The sequence below is a fragment of the Heloderma suspectum genome, chromosome 6 (genome assembly GCF_057233095.1).
Source record: "Heloderma suspectum isolate Gila_16-S chromosome 6, 16-S_ref, whole genome shotgun sequence".
Taxonomy (NCBI): Eukaryota; Metazoa; Chordata; class Lepidosauria; order Squamata; family Helodermatidae; genus Heloderma; species Heloderma suspectum.
In genome coordinates, this window is record NC_139463.1 from 70108247 (window position 1) to 70126615 (window position 18369).

Consider the following 18369-nt stretch of genomic DNA (forward strand, 5'->3'; position numbering starts at 1 on the left):
ATCATTTACACGGGGGGGAGGGGGCACCACCTTTTCAGCCCTGAGGCAGGAAACACGTGATGCTCGCTTAGAGGTTGGGGCCACACACCCATGCACATACATGTGAACACACATGACACAGAGAGCCAGTGTGGTGTAGCGGTTAGAGTGCTGGACTGGGAGCCGGGAGATCCGGGTTCCAGTCCCCACTTGGCCATGGAAGCTCACTGGGTGACTTTGGGCCAGTCACAGACTCTCAGCCCAACCTACCTCACAGGGCTGTTGTTGTGAGGATAAAATGGAGAGGAGGAGGATTATGTACGCCGCCTTGGGTTCCTTGCAAGAGGAAAAAAGGCGGGGTATAAATGCAATAAATAAATAAACATGCACGTGCACACACATACATGGGCACACACACATTTCAGCTGTCCTGATACACATCACTCTTTCCTTTCTGGGAGCAACAGCGGCAGCGAGAGAAAAGGGATCTGTATGAGAACCGCTGGAGGAGCTTCCGCTCCACCCCCTCCTCCAGCAGTCTCAATGCAGATTGTTGTTTCCTCGCTGCTGCTACCAGGAAGGAAAGAGCCATGTGTATCAGGATTGCTATGGAGGAAATTCAGCAGGTGCAGGGGGCGGTGCCGGGGGACCTGTGAGGGGCCTCAGTTAAGGCCTGAAAGGGTGTGGGTTGTGCACCCCCTGATCTACACTGACTGGCAGTGGCTCTCTAAGGTGTCAGACAGGGGTCTTTCCCAGCCCTACTTAGAGATGCCAGGGGTTGAACCTGGGACCTTTCAGGTACTCTTCCATGGCCCTTCTCCTAAACACGCACAGGAAGCATGATCCCCTCACTCCCAGGGCTATGGTTGGAAGATTCATGGTTCAGCTTCCTTGCTGAAGTTAAGCAGGTTTGGGTCTGGTGACTGCCTGGCTGGGAGGCCACCAAGGAACCCTAGATATGCTGTCGTGAGTTCCTCGTTGAAGAAACGTGGATACTGAAGGTAATACGCAAATACAATCATTCTAAACTACTTTGCTTTTGCTTTGGCAGCTAAGAAAATACGAGCCAAGAAAATACGAGCCATGTCTCAAAAAACATAGTGGGGAGGGATGCTTTTTATACTGAATGTTTTAACATCTATAATTAATTGCAGAGGGGTTATACATTTATAGATTTGATTGCTGAATATATTATTCTTTTTGTTTTGTTTGTTTGTTTGTTTATACTGTGGTGGTGGGTGGCTTTAAACAACAAAGATTTTGTACATTTGTACAATAAATAATTCCAAAGGAAGACAGTGGCTCTGGCAAGTCAGTGGTGAGGGAAATGCATTCTGCACATGCTCAGAGGCATTTTTCCCGGTCACAACATCTATTCCAGAGCTGAGCCCTGCTGCTTATGTTTCCTAATTACTCAATTACTCGGGGTAATTAAGGGTACACTCCTATGCATGTTTAGACAGAAAAAAGTCCTACAACTTCCAGCATTGCCCCAGCCAGCAATGCTGGAAGTTGTAGGGCTTTTTTCTGTCTAAACATACATAGGATTGCACCTTAAGTGGCTAGGATTAGGGAATTTGTCCATCATAAACATATCCCCCTTTCAAAATAGGCTTTGTGGGCCGGAACCTGGTTTAAATGAGTCCTAAACGAGTTAGAGGCTGAAAAGACACTGGTGAAAGTCTGTACCTAGACACTTCCGCCATGCTCCTCCCATCTCACCTGAGCAGCACGATATTTTCAGAGAGGGTTCCCACCAGGAGGTCTGGGTAGGAATTCCCATCCACATCCATTCCGCCGCTGAAGGAATAGCCAAAGGTCGTGATGCCAGGGCCAAGGTCTTCTCCACTAATGATCTGCAGAGGTGGAGCAAAAGACCGAGGAGTGTAAGGACAGCTGCAAAAGGGTGAAGGATAGGGATGGCGGAAGGATCCGTCCGGGGGGCAGAGTTTGCCGAGCTCCCCTCAGCTCGGCCTCCTGGAATTTCGGCTCACTTTCCCACGAGCTGGTCCAACTCGCTCTGCATCAAGTTAGGCCAGATCATGGATTTGGAGGGGTTATTTACATGAATTGCAATTTGTACAAATCGCAGCTGCAATTTGCTTAATTCGCAGAGCCATAACTCATTTATTATTTTTATTTATTTATTTGTAATATTTACATACCGCTCCACACCAAAGATTTTGGAGTGGTGAACAATAAGATAAAAGAATAAAACGCCATATTAAAACAAAACATTTCAAAAGAAACAAATTCTGAACATAATAAACCGTGGCTGGTCACTTCCTTAAGGCCTCTCGAAATAACAATGTTTTCAGTAATTTGCATAATTTATGACTGAAATTAGCATAAATTATGGCTGAATTTTGCATGAATTACACAAACTGCATAATACACATAAGAAGCAGCCCAATACCGAGCCAGACCAACTGGTCCATCTAGCTCAGGAGTGGGCCACTTGTGGCCCTCCAAATGTTTTGGCCTACAACTCCCATCAGCCCTACCCAATATAGCCAATGGTGAAGGATGCATAGTCAATGGTGCCCCCTCATCCCACACCCCCTTGCTAGCTACACTCCGGGTTATTGATATTATTTACTTCAGGGGTGGGGTACCTCAGGCCCACGGGCCAAATTCAGCCTGCCTCAGTCCCAATCTGGCCCTCCAGCGTTCCCCAGATGGCCATGCCCCCTTCCCCAGCCCCAGCCCTTTCCTCTGACTGCCAATCATTTGGTGGTTCCTGGTTTTTCTGCAGTTATTCTGTCAGTCTAAAAGAATGAATTCTTCACCTATGGATTAATTACGGGTAGTAGGAGCTTTAAGCAAATATATGCTGCCCATTTTTATTTAGGTCCCGCCCCTTTGCCTTTAGCCCCACCCCATTTTGCCTTCAGCCCCACCCACCACCGGAATGCAGCCCCTGAGAGTGTTTTTGAAATTTAATTCAGACCTCAGGCTGAAATTAAATTGATTTACTCCTTCCCTCCCTTTTCCCCAAATACAGAGCTGGGAGTGGGAACCTTGCACAAGTTGGGGCAGAAAAACACCTGAATGCAAAGGTCCTGTTTTGTACTGCATCACATCTGTAACTCCACCCTTTTTGGATTCAGGTCCCGCACACTTTGGGCACTGGCCAGACCCACTGCTGGAATGCAGACCCTGACAGTTTTCAACCAAGGTCATGGGGACCTTGATAGGAAAAAGGTTCCCCACCCCTGTTGTAAAGTATGGGAAGCCGCACTGCATAGGATCGTCTCCTCCCATATACACTTGCCTGGACTCTAAGATCATTTTCAAAGCCCCCCCTCCCCTGGTGCTCCCACCAAATGAGATGAGACAGATGGCTACTAAAGAGAGAGCCTTTTCAGTGGTGGCACCTCCCCAGAGAGGCTCGCGTGGTGCCTACACTGGGGTCTTCTCTGTGCCAGATGAAGTCCTTTTCATTTTCCCAGGCTTTTTAGTCCTTCAGTTTTGTATTTTTAGATGTGTTATTGTGTTCTTCGATCTTTATACAGATCTTCATTCTGTCTTAAAGTTTGGACGGTTTTATATGATGTTTTATCATGTCTTATTTTAGAGTTTTAATTTTTGTGAGTCGCTCAGAGAGCTTTGGCTATTGGCTGGTATAGAAATGTAATCAGTACATGAAATAAAAACAAAATAAAATAAAATCTTCCTCACCAGGTGTGGAGAAAAATATTAGGATGATGACGAGGGAAGAGTAAGATGCATTTACCTGCCGGGGCTTATCAATAAGCCCTCCCACGCCACTGTGGTAGATGTATACCTTCCCTGAACCTTCAAATGGAGCCCCGATGGCAATATCTGTGAAGGAGGAGGTGGAGACGCTCAGATGGACTTGCTCCCAGGCTTCCAGTGGAGGCATCTGAAGCAACCTGTTATTTCTAAAGTAACTTTTCAAAACAAGTCCATCTGGCATTCCTCATCAACAATCATAATTCTAAGCCCTAGAATCCTTTATTTCCTAAAAAAAAAAAAAAGTATCTCCCCCAGCCCCACCTGAAGTAGTACAGCCCATCCTAATGCCTCAGGATTCCACCACCCTCCTTTCTGCTATATGTGTAGATTGGGCCCACCCAGCAACCCAACAGTGAGGGACCTCCAGGGACCTGGAAGCTAGATATTGACTTATTTATTTTATTTGTGCCCCACCTTTCTAAAAAAAATGGCAGCTTACAGAAACAATTAAAATTGATTAAAACAATAAAACAATACATTAAAATATAATAGAAACATAACAATTACAGAAAAATATTATTAAAAACAGCACCCAAGCTAAAGACACCTAAAGTTACTTCATAGTCCTCATGCAGGAGGATGGCTGCAGTCCTATCCTTGTTCTGCAGGTGAGTTCTCCAACATGGTGCCAGGCTCCTGCTAGAGATGTACAATTCCCAGAAATTTTGAGGCCATGGGAAAAAACTGTGGGTTGTTTTTCTGGAAAATGTTGAAATTTTGGAAAAATGGAAAAATAAGCAATATCTATTTTTTTTAGCACTCTTTAAAGTCACTTTGTTGCTTTAAAACAGCCTTTTCCACCCTGATACCCTCCAGATACTTTGTACTTCAGCTCCCATCAGCCTCAGGCAGCATGGCCAATGGTCAGGAATGCTGGGCACTGTAGTTCAAAACATCCAGAGGGCACCCAGTTGGGGAGGGCTGCTTTAGGAACATAAAGCAGCCTTTCTGTTCCTGACGTTATTTTATGTATGGCTTAGTTTGCTCATAAATTATCATTATATTTTAAAACTTCAAAAGTAAACTCAGTAAATTTGTAATTATTGTCTGAATAGATTAGAGCTACATTAAATGACTGCTACAGCATCAGAAACATGCAGGGCGGCTCTATAGAACAAAACGCAATCTGTCAAGAATGCACAATGGTGACTCTACTCACATGTTGGGAAACTGAGCATAAATGTCTATCAGTAAAATATACTTTAGATTAATAATTTTAATAAGGAATGAAAGAACTATGTTGGGAATCTTACAGGAGAATTAAAAAAAAACATTTTTCCCCATGGCTTTGTTATTTCCAGACATTTTACATCTCTAGACTTTCTATAAAAATGTTCTTATTACATAGCTTTTAGAAACCATTTTGCAGGGAGTAAAGGCTGGGTAACAATATATAAATACTTGGTCTTAAATTCTAAAAGAGAATATTTCATAATCCAAAGCTGTTTAATTTTTTCCAAGGGGGGGGGGGGGACAAAAACAGTCCTCAGGAAAAAAAAATGGGGGAAAAATGAGGGGGAAACCCTATGGTCCATCAACCCACCTCAGGCCATGATAATATCCCTCTGATGGAGCCTAAAGTTCCCAGATGTGCCACTGTTAACAACAAAACATGAGGTTGGGCCAATTGCAAAGCAGCCTAACCTTGGAAATCATCTTTGTCGATGTCTCCGATGTTGGCCACGGCGAGGCCGAAGGAAGAATTGCTCGGGCCGGTCAGGGTGATGTTGGGGCTACTGTGGAACGTTCCTCCAAGGTTCATGTACACGTAAACAGCCCCGCCCTTCTCCTCTTTCCGGTCGAAGTAGTATGGCGCTCCAACAATCAAGTCCTGCCACCTGCCAATGGAAGAAGGGAAAGGTGTGATCCCAGCCCATATATTGGGCAAACGAGGTATTAGACACGCCTCGTCCCCCACTTCTCTGTCAAGCAGACTCACCCATCATTGTTAAGATCAGCTAGAGCAACGGAACTGCCAAAATAGGACCCCACTTGCTCCCCGGAGATCATCAATTTGTTCTCAAGGGTCCGGCTGGTGGTTGCCATCAAGAAGACGGCCCCAGTGTGATTACTGCGGGGGGCCCCTGTGATGAAGGTGTTCTCTTGTTTGCGCAGTACAGCAGTACCTGCCTCGATGGTATATCCTACAAACATGGAAGTACACAGGGAAAGTTTAGGTGAGTCTCTCTATCCCTCTTTACCCGGACACTTCCCCCTGCCCCCACAAAATCTCACTCACTGGCTATTTTGGATGATCATAGCATAATAAGCCTAAGGCTTAATTAATACACCGAGACATGAACAAGCCTCTTTGTCTGAACTGAGAAACTATGATTAAGTGCTTCAGAACAAGCCAGGATTTAAAGTAATATTAATATTTATATGCTGCCCAAGCAGTAAATGCCCTTGGGGCGGCTTATAATCATAAGGCCCCTGGAAACAACAATAAAATAACACCAAAAACAAGAAATATAACAGTGATCATATTAAAGTATTAAAACAATAAATATATTTAAAGAGCCAGCAAAAAAAATTAATGATCAGAGCAACAGATTAAAGATTAAATGCCTGCTGGAAGGGGAAGGTCTTAACCTGATGTCTAAATGTATACAGTGAAGATGTCAGGTGGATCGCCCTGGGAAGGGCATTCCACACACAGGGGGTCACTACAGAGAAGCCCACCGCAAACCATGGCTTAACATCCTGGCTTGTTCTGAAGCTGTTAACCATAGTTTCCAGGTTTGGATAAAACGGCTTTGTGTGCAGCCAAGAAGCTTGTTAATATCTGGGATTATGAAGCCAAGATATGAATGTGTGAACGCAGCCACTGTGAGCTTGACCTTCTGAGGTTTGTGTGCATTTGTATTTCTGAGGTTGAGCCTTAATTACAACTAGTATTGTTATGGGAAAAGCACTCCAATTCCCCCTCTGGTATTAGTCATAGTACTGAAAATGGATTTGAGGCTAGCACTGAGAGACCAGGTTCGAATTATACCATGCATAAACAAAAAAACTCTGTTCCGGGGGTCCCATCATCATATTTTAAGAAGGCAGGTAATTGAGTCTATGTTGTGGCGGGTTCCAAATGTGAAACTCAGTTGTTTAGAACAGGGGTGGGGAACCTGTTTCAGCCCAAGGGCCAAATTCCGTTTCATAGAAGCTCTCAGGCGGCGCTTTCCAGTGGCAGGTGGGATCAAAGGCAAAAGAGCAACAACAAAGGCAAAAGGGCAAAAACAAAACAACAAATTCCAGCATCTTTTAGCTTAAACCTCATACTGCCAGTAACTAAGCCTTAGGAGAGGCATTTCAACCTTTTAGAAAGGGGAGAACACTGCATAAAACCAGGAAAGTATCAATGGTTGGGAGAAAGGGGGGCGGTATCTGGGGAACCCCACAAGGGCGAATTGGGACCCCAGGCCTAAGGCTCTCCACCCCTGATTAGAAGATCAACCTTTAGGGGTTTAGAAAGAAAACATTTCCCTTTTAAGTATATGCGGTCCGTAGTACGTTTGCTGTAATTTATTGCGTTGCCATTTGTCACAAAGTAGCTATAAATCACAGATTATTTCTATGCTCTGCTCTGCTGGGCAGCGGGCAGCGAAGTCATGTTGAACAGCTGGAGGCAGTGAGGATTGGTTACCCAAATAGCTGTGGGCATTCTTCTGATTTGGATAGGAGAAATCGTCCCCATACTGTTCCGAGAGCTCTCGCTGGATCACGTAATCGGTGCCTGTGTCGGAAAGAGGCAATACGCAGCATTTCAAACTAGATACAGACAAAGACCCACTATACCGGGATCAGTTCTGGATCATCCTTTCCCTTTGCAATCAACACCACAACAGACAAAGCTTCAGGCTAATACAACTTTATTTTGCTAGAGCCTAGTCTCTCCACAAATGCAGATTCAAGGAAAACTCTCAGGGTGTCCCCAGGTTCTAAACAACTAATCAACAATCTCTAAGCAGATGAGACAAACCAGAGGGAAAGAAAATTGCTGGCAGTTTCAAGTATGAACCTCCTGGCCAAGCTAGCTTCGCAGGGAAGCCCCTCCCTTAGGGTGGCTCCCTCCTATGTTGGCTTCCAAGAGTGGCTAGCCCACAATGTGGAGACAGGAAGGAAGGAAGGAAGGAAGGAAGGAAGGGGAAATAGAATGAGAAGCAGAGACCTTCCGAGAATGAGTGAAGCAAAGGGAGGTGGAGGAGAAAAGGAGCTGAGAGAAGGATACATGAAGGAAGCAAAGGCCTAAAGGAAAAGGAGATGGAGGAAGGGGGGAGTTGGGGGGACCTGTGGGAAGGATGAGAGGAGGAAGCAAAGGCTTGAAAGAATGGTGGGGAATTCAAGAGACTTAAGAAGAAACTGGTGGAGGAAGCAGAAGCCTTTAAGGAGCGTTGAGCGCCATTTTTGTCGTTAAGGTGGGAACTAAATTTAACAAATAAATAAAATAGGGAAGATAGATGAGGAGGCAGATAGTTGAGTGGGCCAAGGAAAAAAAGGGGATTTGGTGGCAAACGTTAGCCTTCTAACGTTTGGAACAGCCTTCTCCAACTTGGTGCCCTCCAGATCTGTTGGACTATATCCCCAGCTAGCATGCCTTTGAGGGAAACTTAAAACAAACATAAAACATTAAAAGACTTTTAAGGAAGTCATGCTAATTCAATACCTCTACAGCTCTTTTGTCTAAAACCTCTAAACCCAACAGTATTTACCACTGGAGATGTTTTCTTTCTTTTTCTTAAAAAAAGAAATCAAATTATGAACATATAAACTTCCCCCCACCAAGCAAATTCATTTGCCTTGACAATTTTCAGCCCCTTCATTGTAGCTCTCTCTGAACTAATGCATAAAACCATTTGGGTGCCACACTTACTAAAAGTTGAGCTGTGCTGAAAATTTTTATTCTTCCATTTTCGGCATTTCGTGGTGGGGGGTGGGAGGAGAAAACTCTCTGGTCAAAGAGGCTTGGAAAGATGAGAATTTTGGAGAATTTTCTCCTTGGGGAGGGGTGCAGGGTTTCCACATACCTTTTTAACTGTAGACAATTTTTGAGGGGGCTTCTTTCTATTTTTAATATCTTTTTTGTTGTTGTTGTTGTTTTAATTTTTGTGAGCTGCCTAGAGAGCCTTGGCTATTGGGCGGTATAGAAATGAAATAAATAAATAAATTTTAAAAAACACCCTTCACTTGCAGGAGCCCAGGATTTTTCTCCAACCCAGCAGTTCTTTCTCAACTCCCAGGAGATCATGTGCCTTGCTCTCTTCAATAGTCATTCAGGAAGAACTCCTGGCTGGAGAAGAGTCCTGGGCTCCTACAAGTGCAAGGGGTGTTTTTTAAAAATAAAAAAATAAAAATAGAAGACCCCTCAAGAATCGGCCACACTTTAAAAAGGTATGTGGAAACCCTGCCCCCCTCCCTAAGGAGAAAATTCTCTGAAATTCTCCCCCTCCCTGCCAAAGGGACAGAAAAAACAATGCCTCTTTTGCAGGGAGAGAAACAGTTTCCAGAAATAGGGGACAGGACTCAACACAGCACTAGTGAGGACAGCAGCTAAATTCAGAGAGAACCGGACATTCTGAGTGGAGAGGCAGATGACATTGGAGTCCCTGCTAATAAATATATGCCCACACTGCATCCCTGCAAGCCCAGGCTACACAACGCCATTGATTGGAATTAACAAAGATTGAATTCCTCAAGCATCCTGACTGGTAGCTCTGGTACTGCTGATGATACAAAAGAGTGGACTTGCCCTTCCTCCAGCTCCTCCACCAGGACTGGTGGAGGAGTCCTGGGCTCCTGCAAGTGCAGGGGGTGTTTTTAAAAAATAGAAAGAAGACCCCCTCAAGAATTGCCTACACTTAAAAAAGGTATGTGGAAACCCTGTCCCCCTCCCCAAGGAGAAAAGTTTCTGAAATTCTCCCACTCCTTGCAAAAGAGGCAGAAAAAACAATGCCTTTTTCGCAAGGAGAGAAAACTTTCCTGAAAATAGGGAGCAGGGTTTGGCACAGCACTAATTAAAAGGATAAAACCATGTGTGTGTGTGTGTCTGTGTGTATATATAATGCCACAAACCTTGCCAGCGGTAAGCACCAGGAGCTCCAAAATAAACGGTGTTGGCGGTGAAGCCACCACTGATACCCATCTGGCACATGCCCGTCATCTCAAAGTCGGTGTTGGCATTGCACATCTCAGTATTGTCCGTCTGCCACTCATCATTTATCTGGAGGCCCAGGTCATTGCCACGGATGTAGCACTTCCCCACCATGCGCCTCTGGTCCTCGGGGCCAGCCCACAAGATCCTGGTGTACCGGTGAGCACAAGCCTGGCAAAACCAACCAGTTGAGTCTTTAGTCTGTGCTGACATAAATCGGAAGGCTCCAACTTCCCTGGAAGAGGCTCCTTCAGACATGGGAGTCCTTTCCTATGGTTCCAAGTACTTTGGGGATGTGGTGAGAGAAATGTGTTTTGCACATGTTCAGCCCTAGCTCTGAAAATGGTTCTATGGGCTGCTTGATATACGGCACAAAAAGGGGCAATTGGCAATGTGTCCATCACATGTGTCAGTAATGAAAGCCATAACGTTTGGAAAGAAAATTCGTATTTGTGGACAGGTAGTAAGCACAGGCTGGATAGCTATGACTGATTCAGGATCTTGGGCTTGTTTTTAATACATGTTTGCCTTTGAAGTTTTGGCAGTGAACTATGTGATGGACATACTGTAAGCACTGTGACCTGATTCGCACATAAAGCTAACCCCTGGTTTATTTAACCCATGGTTTGTCACCCTACCCAAGGTTTGTCTGACAGACAATTGAACAAGCCATGGTTTATTTTTTCAGTCCCTGGATTGTTTCCCTCCTCCTCCTTCGCCGGCTCCCTCCCTGTATCCCAGATGCCTTTGCAGCACTGTAGTACTTGCATGCCAAGCAGCTGATTTTTCAACCACTCTTGCCTGCCACCTCTGAAGCGTGGCTCAACAACCCACAGTTCTGGGTTAGTGTTACATACGAACCAGGTCAGTCACAATCCATGGTTTGAACAACTCAAGAGTTCACAATCCAACAAACCACAGGTTCTCTTCCTGGGTTGTTTGCACATAACACTAACCATGGGTTAGCGTTATGTGCAAGCCAAGTCTATGGCCAGGTTCACACGTAACACTAACCCATGATTTATTTAAATCATGGTTTGTTGCCCTACCCAGAGTTTGTCTGGCAAACAATCGAACAAACCATTGTTTGCTTTCTCAGTCCCTGGGTTGTTTGTTTCCCTCCTCCTTTACTCATTCCCTCCCTCCCTGTATCCAAACTGCCTTTGTGGCACTGCAGTACTGGCATGTAAAGAGGCTGGGGGTTTTGACCACTCTTACCTGCTGCCTCTGTAGTCTGGTGAAACAACCCATATATAACCCACGATTCTGAGTTTGCACATAACAACCACCCATGGTTTAAACACCCTACAGTTCACAATCCAACAACAAATGATGCACTCCCTTCGTGAATCATTCGTGGTTAACAACCCATAGTTAACCCATAGTTTTGGGTTTGCATGTAATGACAATCCTCAATTCAATAAACCATGGTTAATTAAACCATGGTTTATCATTATGTGTGAACCAGGTCTCTGTGTGTGCATCCCTCCCACACACATACCACTATCCCATATACCGTACATACAATCTCATGAGTCATGAAAGAAACGTTTCTATTAAATTCTGAAATGACATTTTCTTCATTTCTGAAATTATACCATGGGCCAAACTGGAACTTTTCCACCATTAATTAATTAATTAATTAACTACATTTGTCTACTGCCAAGTTGCCAAAGCTCTCTGGGCAGTTTACAAAAATTAAAAACCTTGAAAATACAATATTGTACACAATATAAAAACCATTTACATACAAACATAAACACACACACACACAATTCTAAAAACAATAAGAAATCCCAGGACCCAATTAAAAACGTTATCATGCTATGCCTCAGTCCTGCCCCCTTTCCCCGCTAATTTTGTTTAATATAACATACAGCCTGACAAAGGGTCCTACAAAGCTTCCTGTTTTGTAACTTTTAGGTTGGCCTTAATAAAGATATTATTCAGTCAATATTTAGATTTTTTTTTATTATTCTAATGAACCATCATGGCTGCAAACATTTTATAAATAGACCAATTCACTCAGCAAGTTGTCTGTTTTTGAAAAATTGAAAGATTGTTTGGTGTCCTTTACGTTTAGTTCCCTTTGTTTAACCTCCCTACATTTCTGTCCACCTGGTTTGTATTTATAGCCAGACTTGGCAGTATGGGGTGTGTATAAACTAGACGATGGCCTGGTTCTCACATAATGCTAAGCCATAATGTGGTTTGTTGAAATTGTTTAAACCATGGCTTGTCATGATGTCTGAATCCAGAATCGTGGTCATCCCTGGCTTGTTTGTGCTGTTGTCCACCCTGAAACAGAGCAGCAGCACAGGAGCAACCTGAAAATGAAATGGCACTGAAGGCTGGAAAGATGGGTGGGACAGAAACAAACTGAAAACAGGGAAAACAAGCCACAGGCTGTTTGCTTGTCTGCAAGACAGTTCATAGCTAAAGTAATAAACCCTGGGTAACACAAACTGTGGTTTAGCATTATATGTGAATACAACCTGTATCTTACCAGGCTGACCACTGGTATTGCAAACAGGCTAATTCTGGTTGAATCCCTTCTTCCAATGAAGCTGTGTACTGGATACTTTCTAATTCCATGATGCTATGAAAGGTGCCTTGTGCAACCACTCACCTTTTACATCATGCATTCTGGGACTTGGGATGGGCACTGAAAACAGATCCTGGGCCTAACCCCTGGAAAACCGTGTATTAAATTAAGCTGTACCCTGCAAGGGACCACAACTCTGGGTTCCATTCTAGTGGATGACAAAGCTGGGGGTGATGGATCCAGTTAAGGGAAGGGAGTCACAATAGTGGGAGTTTCTTGAGATAGCTGAACCCACCTGAAAAGAAATTCTGCAGCTGGCCTTTTCTTACGACGCCTGGCCGTCTAGCTCCCGCTGCCCAAACCTCTTTCTTGAATTTTAGCTAATCCCACTGAAGATGTTTTTGAAGCATTTAAAGGTGCTGATGTGGCAGAGGATCAAAATAGCAACTGAGAGAGATACAAGGAAGAAAAGGCTCTTGTCTTGGGGGAATACCGGAGTGGAGGAGGCCAGGACTCACCAGCACCTGAGCGTCTGTTCGCAGCAGGCTTTTGAAGATCGTGTGGATATGCACAGAAGTGGTTGTGCATTCTTGCAACATGGGGAAGGGAGGGGGAAATGTAGGCTTCTTACTGCACAAGCCTCTACAAGCCAAATCAGAAGTAAGCCCTGCTGAGTTTAGTGGGGCTTACTCGCAGGTAAGTGTGTATAGGATGGGTGGAAACCCGGCAGCCTGAGAGAACTGCAGCCCCCATCTGTCCTGTTGAACTGCCACCGCCCCCCCACCATGCTTCAGTTAAGCTTTTAAAAAGGCCCCCTATGATGGCACTGTTAAGGCTAATAAAATAATAATGATAAATGGAAGCTCACTGGGTGACTTTGGGCCAGTCACAGACTCAGCCCAACCCACCTCACAGGGTTGTTGTGAGGCTAAAATGGAGAAGAGGAGGAGGAGAATGTAAGCCACCCTGGGTTCCTTGCAAGAGGAAAAACAGTGGGATATAAATGCAATAGATAAATAAAATAAATAATAAATAACAACAACAAAATGTTGATACATCCTACTCACCATCACTCTGCCAGGTGGCGCTCTTTGGCTTGCTACTGTCACCCCCAACCACATATCTTCAACAATATTACCTCGGGGGTCACCTGAGTGGAACACGGGGAACAAAAAGAGAGAGGGAGAAGTGCCATTAGGATCCACATTCCAACCCACGCTCAGTCCTTTAGGGCTGGATTCTCCCACTCCTCCTCACACAAAATAGGCACAGTTTTCAGGGCTGTAGGAAGACAGATAATCTGCATGACAGAGAGATGCAGGAAGGAGGCATGGGGTTTGAATGGATCTTGTTTGAAACTAATGATCAAGCTATAGATGCAATGGATAAGGGAGAGATGCTACGGGCAGAGGGTAACTTCATGCAGGTTGCATCTGGATATGTAGCAGAAACCTAAATGAGAAATAAGGAACAGCTGTTTATCACTTCATTTGCAAAAATAAAAATAAGTTCTATAGCTAGTTTTGCATTTGCCCTGACAACATCCTTGTGAGGTATGAGATGCTTACTGCCGATGGGGAAGTGAAACTTTTGGCTTGAGGAAAGGCAAAAGAGTTTGGGTCTATTTAGAGGGTGGGGGGAATACAACTGAAATCTTTTGCCCGGTTTCATAGTACAAAAATTGAGAGTCACTAATTGAACTTGGGGCATCTCTACACCAGCCTAAAATCCTGCATTTAACACAGGGCTTTCTGCTTCCATTTTAAATGCAGGATCATAGGAAAAGGAAAGGTTCCTCCTGTGCAAGCACCGGGTCATTACTGATCCCTAGAGGGACGCTGCTTGCGCTGGCATTTTCCTGGCAGACTATAGCGGGGTGGTTTGCCAGTGCCTTCCCCAGTCGTGACTACCTTTCCCCCAGCAAGCTGGGTACTCATTTTACCGACCTCGGAAAGATGGAGGGCTGAGTCAACCTGAGCCGGCTACCCGCGGCCCGGCTTCCGCTGGGATCAAACTCAGGTTGTGGGGAGAGTTTCGGTTGCAATACTGCCACCTACCACTCTGCACCACACGAGGCTCACTTGTAACAACTCCCTTTTTCACCCCCTTCCTTTCCCCCCTCCCCTTTCCCCCTCCTTCTCCCTATAGCTGAGTCTTCCATTATCTTTCATTGAACTCACTCAGCTTTTCCTCTTTTCAGGGAGGAAACTGAAGCAGAACACAAGGGGGTAATTTGATAGCTCATTATCTGCGATCTATTTAAAAACAGAACAAAAGGCATTCAGTGCAAGAGACGCCCCGGAGGGACACAGCGTCATGTAAAGAGCCTGTAAAGAGCCTGCAAACTTCCGTGAAGGAGCGATCTCAATCACAGGATAAAAGTTCCATGTGAAGAAAGCCTTGAAAAGAAAATATTTCTGCATATAATACCTAATTAATTTGAGGGAACAGCAGATTTTTGGGTGGCTGAGGGTGGGGCAGGGATATATTGGGGTGTTATAAGTGGAGAGATAATTGTAGGCGGGAGTCATGAAGAGCTTTGAAGGTGAGGATGAGAGTTTGTGCTGGATCTGGGAGCAGATAGGAAGTCAATGCAGGGAATGAAGGAGGGGTGTCACACGGCCAGTGGAAATGGTGCTGTCAGGGCAGGATGTTGAAGCCCCATTTAGCAGAATGCGTAGAAGGGCCCCCAAATGCAGCAGTACTGGCTTATTCCATTTTGAAGTAAGTGAAATAATCAGTGGAGGCTGATGGTTCCAATTTCGGTGGGGCTGTGAAATCCATTCCGGGTTTCAGTCAGAACCAGCTAGAACTCTAAAGGAGCTATCCAAAGTGCTGAACCTATTTGGGGGTTGGGATTCAGCACCTTGGATAGCTCCTTTAGAGTTCTGACTGGGTCTGACTGAAACCCGTAATGGATTTCACACCCCATCGAAATTGGAGCCACCAGCCTCCACTGGAAATAATATGCATTACCATCTAAAGTGGGGTGGGGGCTAAAGATCACTAGGCCCAGAATATAAAATGACCAAACTACACCACTGATCAGGGGGACGAGAGCAGTGAGTGAATTTGATATTGAAGTGCTGGATAAAGGTGAGAGTATTTCGATGAGACAACAGACCTCCAAAAAGGAGACAGCTTCAGTAGTCAAGGTAAGAGATAATAACCAGGGTCTTTGAACCAGAGTTTTTGCCAAGGGGGAAGAGAGGAATGTTGTCAAAGGAGAAGGGGATGGACTGAAAATGAGGAACAAAGGAGACCGAGGCGACAAAGATATGGCCAAGTTCATTATTCAACATCATGTAACTAATATTCAGTACTCTTGAATCTGGTGTCTGTACTTAGGAGTTTTACAGCCTTTAAGGCACAATCCTATGCATGTTGAGACAGAAAAAAGTCCCACAACTCCCAGCATGCCAATGCTAGAAATTGTAGGACTTTTTCTATTTAAATATGCATACAATTGCACCCTTAAGATTTAATGCAATTGTCACTGTCTGTTCTTCTTCTTCTCACGGTGCCATCTCCTATTGGAGGTTAGCTTTCATTACAGCTATTTTTGTTTTTGACACCACTGCTCTGAATAATTGCATCGAAGTACAGCTGAACCATTCCCTCACATTCTTTAACCATGATGTTCGTCTTCTTCCCATTGATCTTTTCCCTTCAATTTTCCCTTGCATGTTAAGTTGGAGAATGGTGTATTTTTCACCTTGGATAATATGACCAAGGCATTGTAATTTTCTTTTCTTGATGGTATGTATTAGTTCTGTTTGTCTGCTTAATCTACATAGTATGTTCTCATTTGTTACTCCTTCAGTCCACAGTACCTTCACTGTCTGTATTTTTTTGCAACTAATTTCCCTTTGACTTCACTGCTTACATTTTTCCTCATTCCATGTGTATATATGTCTGCCAAGTGAAGATAACATTCCATGAATCTGATGAAGTGGACTCTAGTTTATGAAGACCTGTTTCATAATAAGCATGTTAGTCTTTAAGATACCTCAAGAATCCTTGTGATTTTGGCTAATACAGACAAATGGCTACCCTTCTGGAAAAATGTCTCATCCTGTCAATTAACAGTTACGATCACGGATGTGCTGTCATCTTTAGCCCGAACCCTCAGTCCTTGACTAGACATTGCACCCCAGATGAGCTCCACTTTGCACACGTCCACGTACTTGTCACCTCGATGTTCACTCGGGCACAGTCGTCAGTGGCTGAAGTCAACGGGCAAGCGTACATGGCGCCCATCCGCGTGGCATTCACCATCTCTATGGTCACATCACGGGGAGCTCCGGAAAGCAGCCTGAAGAGGGGAGTAAAAAAGCCAGGTTGGATTAGAGGAGGTGGAAGGAAGACTCTTCTTAACACTGTGAAATCATTGGGACTTTCCATTCCCCCACTCCCAACACCCCCATTTCAGGGCTGCAAAGCAGTTTGGCAGAGATGTTAGGCTCTTTCACAGAAAGGATTCCCAACAGACACTAGAAACAAAAGTCTCCATTAGGCAATACCATTAGGCAGTACCATAGGACCAACCAAAATTGCACCAAAAATGTGCAGGCTTTCAAGTTCTCCAGAACTCTTCTCAGGTGATGAGGTACAGCAAGCAGAGGTCATTTGAGCAAGTCATTTGAGCCAGTGCTCACCCGGGCAAAGTTCTGGAATTGGTCTTGGGTGGCAGGTCTCCACCTTGGAACATGTGCCAAGAAAGTGCCCTTCCCTCCTCACTGAGTAAGCCCAACCATTCACTACATGTCTACTAGTATTAGTAGGGGAAAGGGCATCTAACTCTAAAGGCGGAAGACCCAGACAAGCCTGAAACTCAGCACCTCTTACTTTTGAAAATTATATACCATTTAACACCAAGGACTCAGTCTCCCCATTGCCTTCATTTGGAGCAGTGCACCTTGCCTGCTTTTCCTCTCTGCATTTATTTTAAAAACATGTTTTAATCCTTCCTGATATTTGGTAAAGCTCCAGGTGGCTCATAATAAAAACCAAAGAATCCTAACACATAATTAAAAACGCATCAGCTCTGAAAACAACCCATACCAGCAAAGGCCTCTCCTTAAGATCTTAAGGGGTTTCAAGGGGAAGAGCACTCCCTAAGGGATACTGCTCCTAGGCTATGGGAATTATGGAAAATGACCATCACCTTGAATTAGGTCTAGATGTTCACAAGGAACAATGCAAGTGACACACTTCCTCAGTACAGACATCATGACAAACGCTGGTTTGCAACAACTGTAGTTTAGGGCCCAAATCATGGCTTGAGATTCCATAAAATTAGTCAAACCGTGTCTGCTTTCATTTCCCATCTCCATAGCACTGCTGTTTCTACATACGGTAACCTCTGGGGACAGTGGAACAGCTGTAACTGTGGCTTGTTCATTCAGACATCACACAAAACAATAGTTAGCAACACCTTCTCTGAACTATGGTTTGTGATTCTGGTCTGCCAGTCACTCATAAACTACAGTTTGCCCATTCAGATATCATGCCAAACCACAGGTAAGCTTCTTTAACTGTGGTTGAGAAAGCAATCCTATAGCCCCTAGACAGCATCTGAGTGAACACAGTAGTTCAGGTTTCCTGAACCAAGGTCAAAGGCAGTGCTCTGATGCTGGAGGCAGGAATTGGAGATCCGACCCCCATCCCCCTTGCAGCTGGAGCGGAAAGAACTGCACTGGCTGGCCTCCACGGTTCGGAACTCGACCTCGGAGAGGGGGAAAGGGGGGCTTTTCAGTGGGTGGGGAGGAGACTGGAGAGGCTAGGATATGACTTATCCTGAACCTCTGCCAGCCTCCTTCCCTCTACCTCTGAAATGCAAAAAGCCCGTCTAGCGAAGAGGGGGGTTACGATCATTGAGGGCACATCCCATAGGACTGCACCTTTAGTGTGTCTGAATTGAGCCACTGTGTTGGTTAAA

At 44.7% G+C, this 18369-nt stretch overlaps 1 protein-coding gene across 2 annotated transcripts in view; it reads right to left on the minus strand.

The window, feature by feature from the left end:
- Window positions 1–18369, minus strand: part of ITGA3 (integrin subunit alpha 3) — a 111278-nt gene that overhangs the window by 51919 nt on the left and 40990 nt on the right. For both annotated transcript variants that reach the window (XR_014783833.1, XM_084804766.1), the window contains exons 2-9: window positions 16616–16743; window positions 13496–13578; window positions 9805–10054; window positions 7379–7468; window positions 5678–5882; window positions 5383–5576; window positions 3716–3804; window positions 1702–1835 (exon numbers count right to left, since the gene is read on the minus strand). Coding sequence is in view for 1 of the 2 variants with exons in the window: in XM_084804766.1 (XP_084660892.1) it covers window positions 1702–1835; window positions 3716–3804; window positions 5383–5576; window positions 5678–5882; window positions 7379–7468; window positions 9805–10054; window positions 13496–13578; window positions 16616–16743 (1173 nt within the window). In the remaining variant the exon portion in view is untranslated. The remainder of the gene's footprint in view (window positions 1–1701; window positions 1836–3715; window positions 3805–5382; window positions 5577–5677; window positions 5883–7378; window positions 7469–9804; window positions 10055–13495; window positions 13579–16615; window positions 16744–18369) is intronic.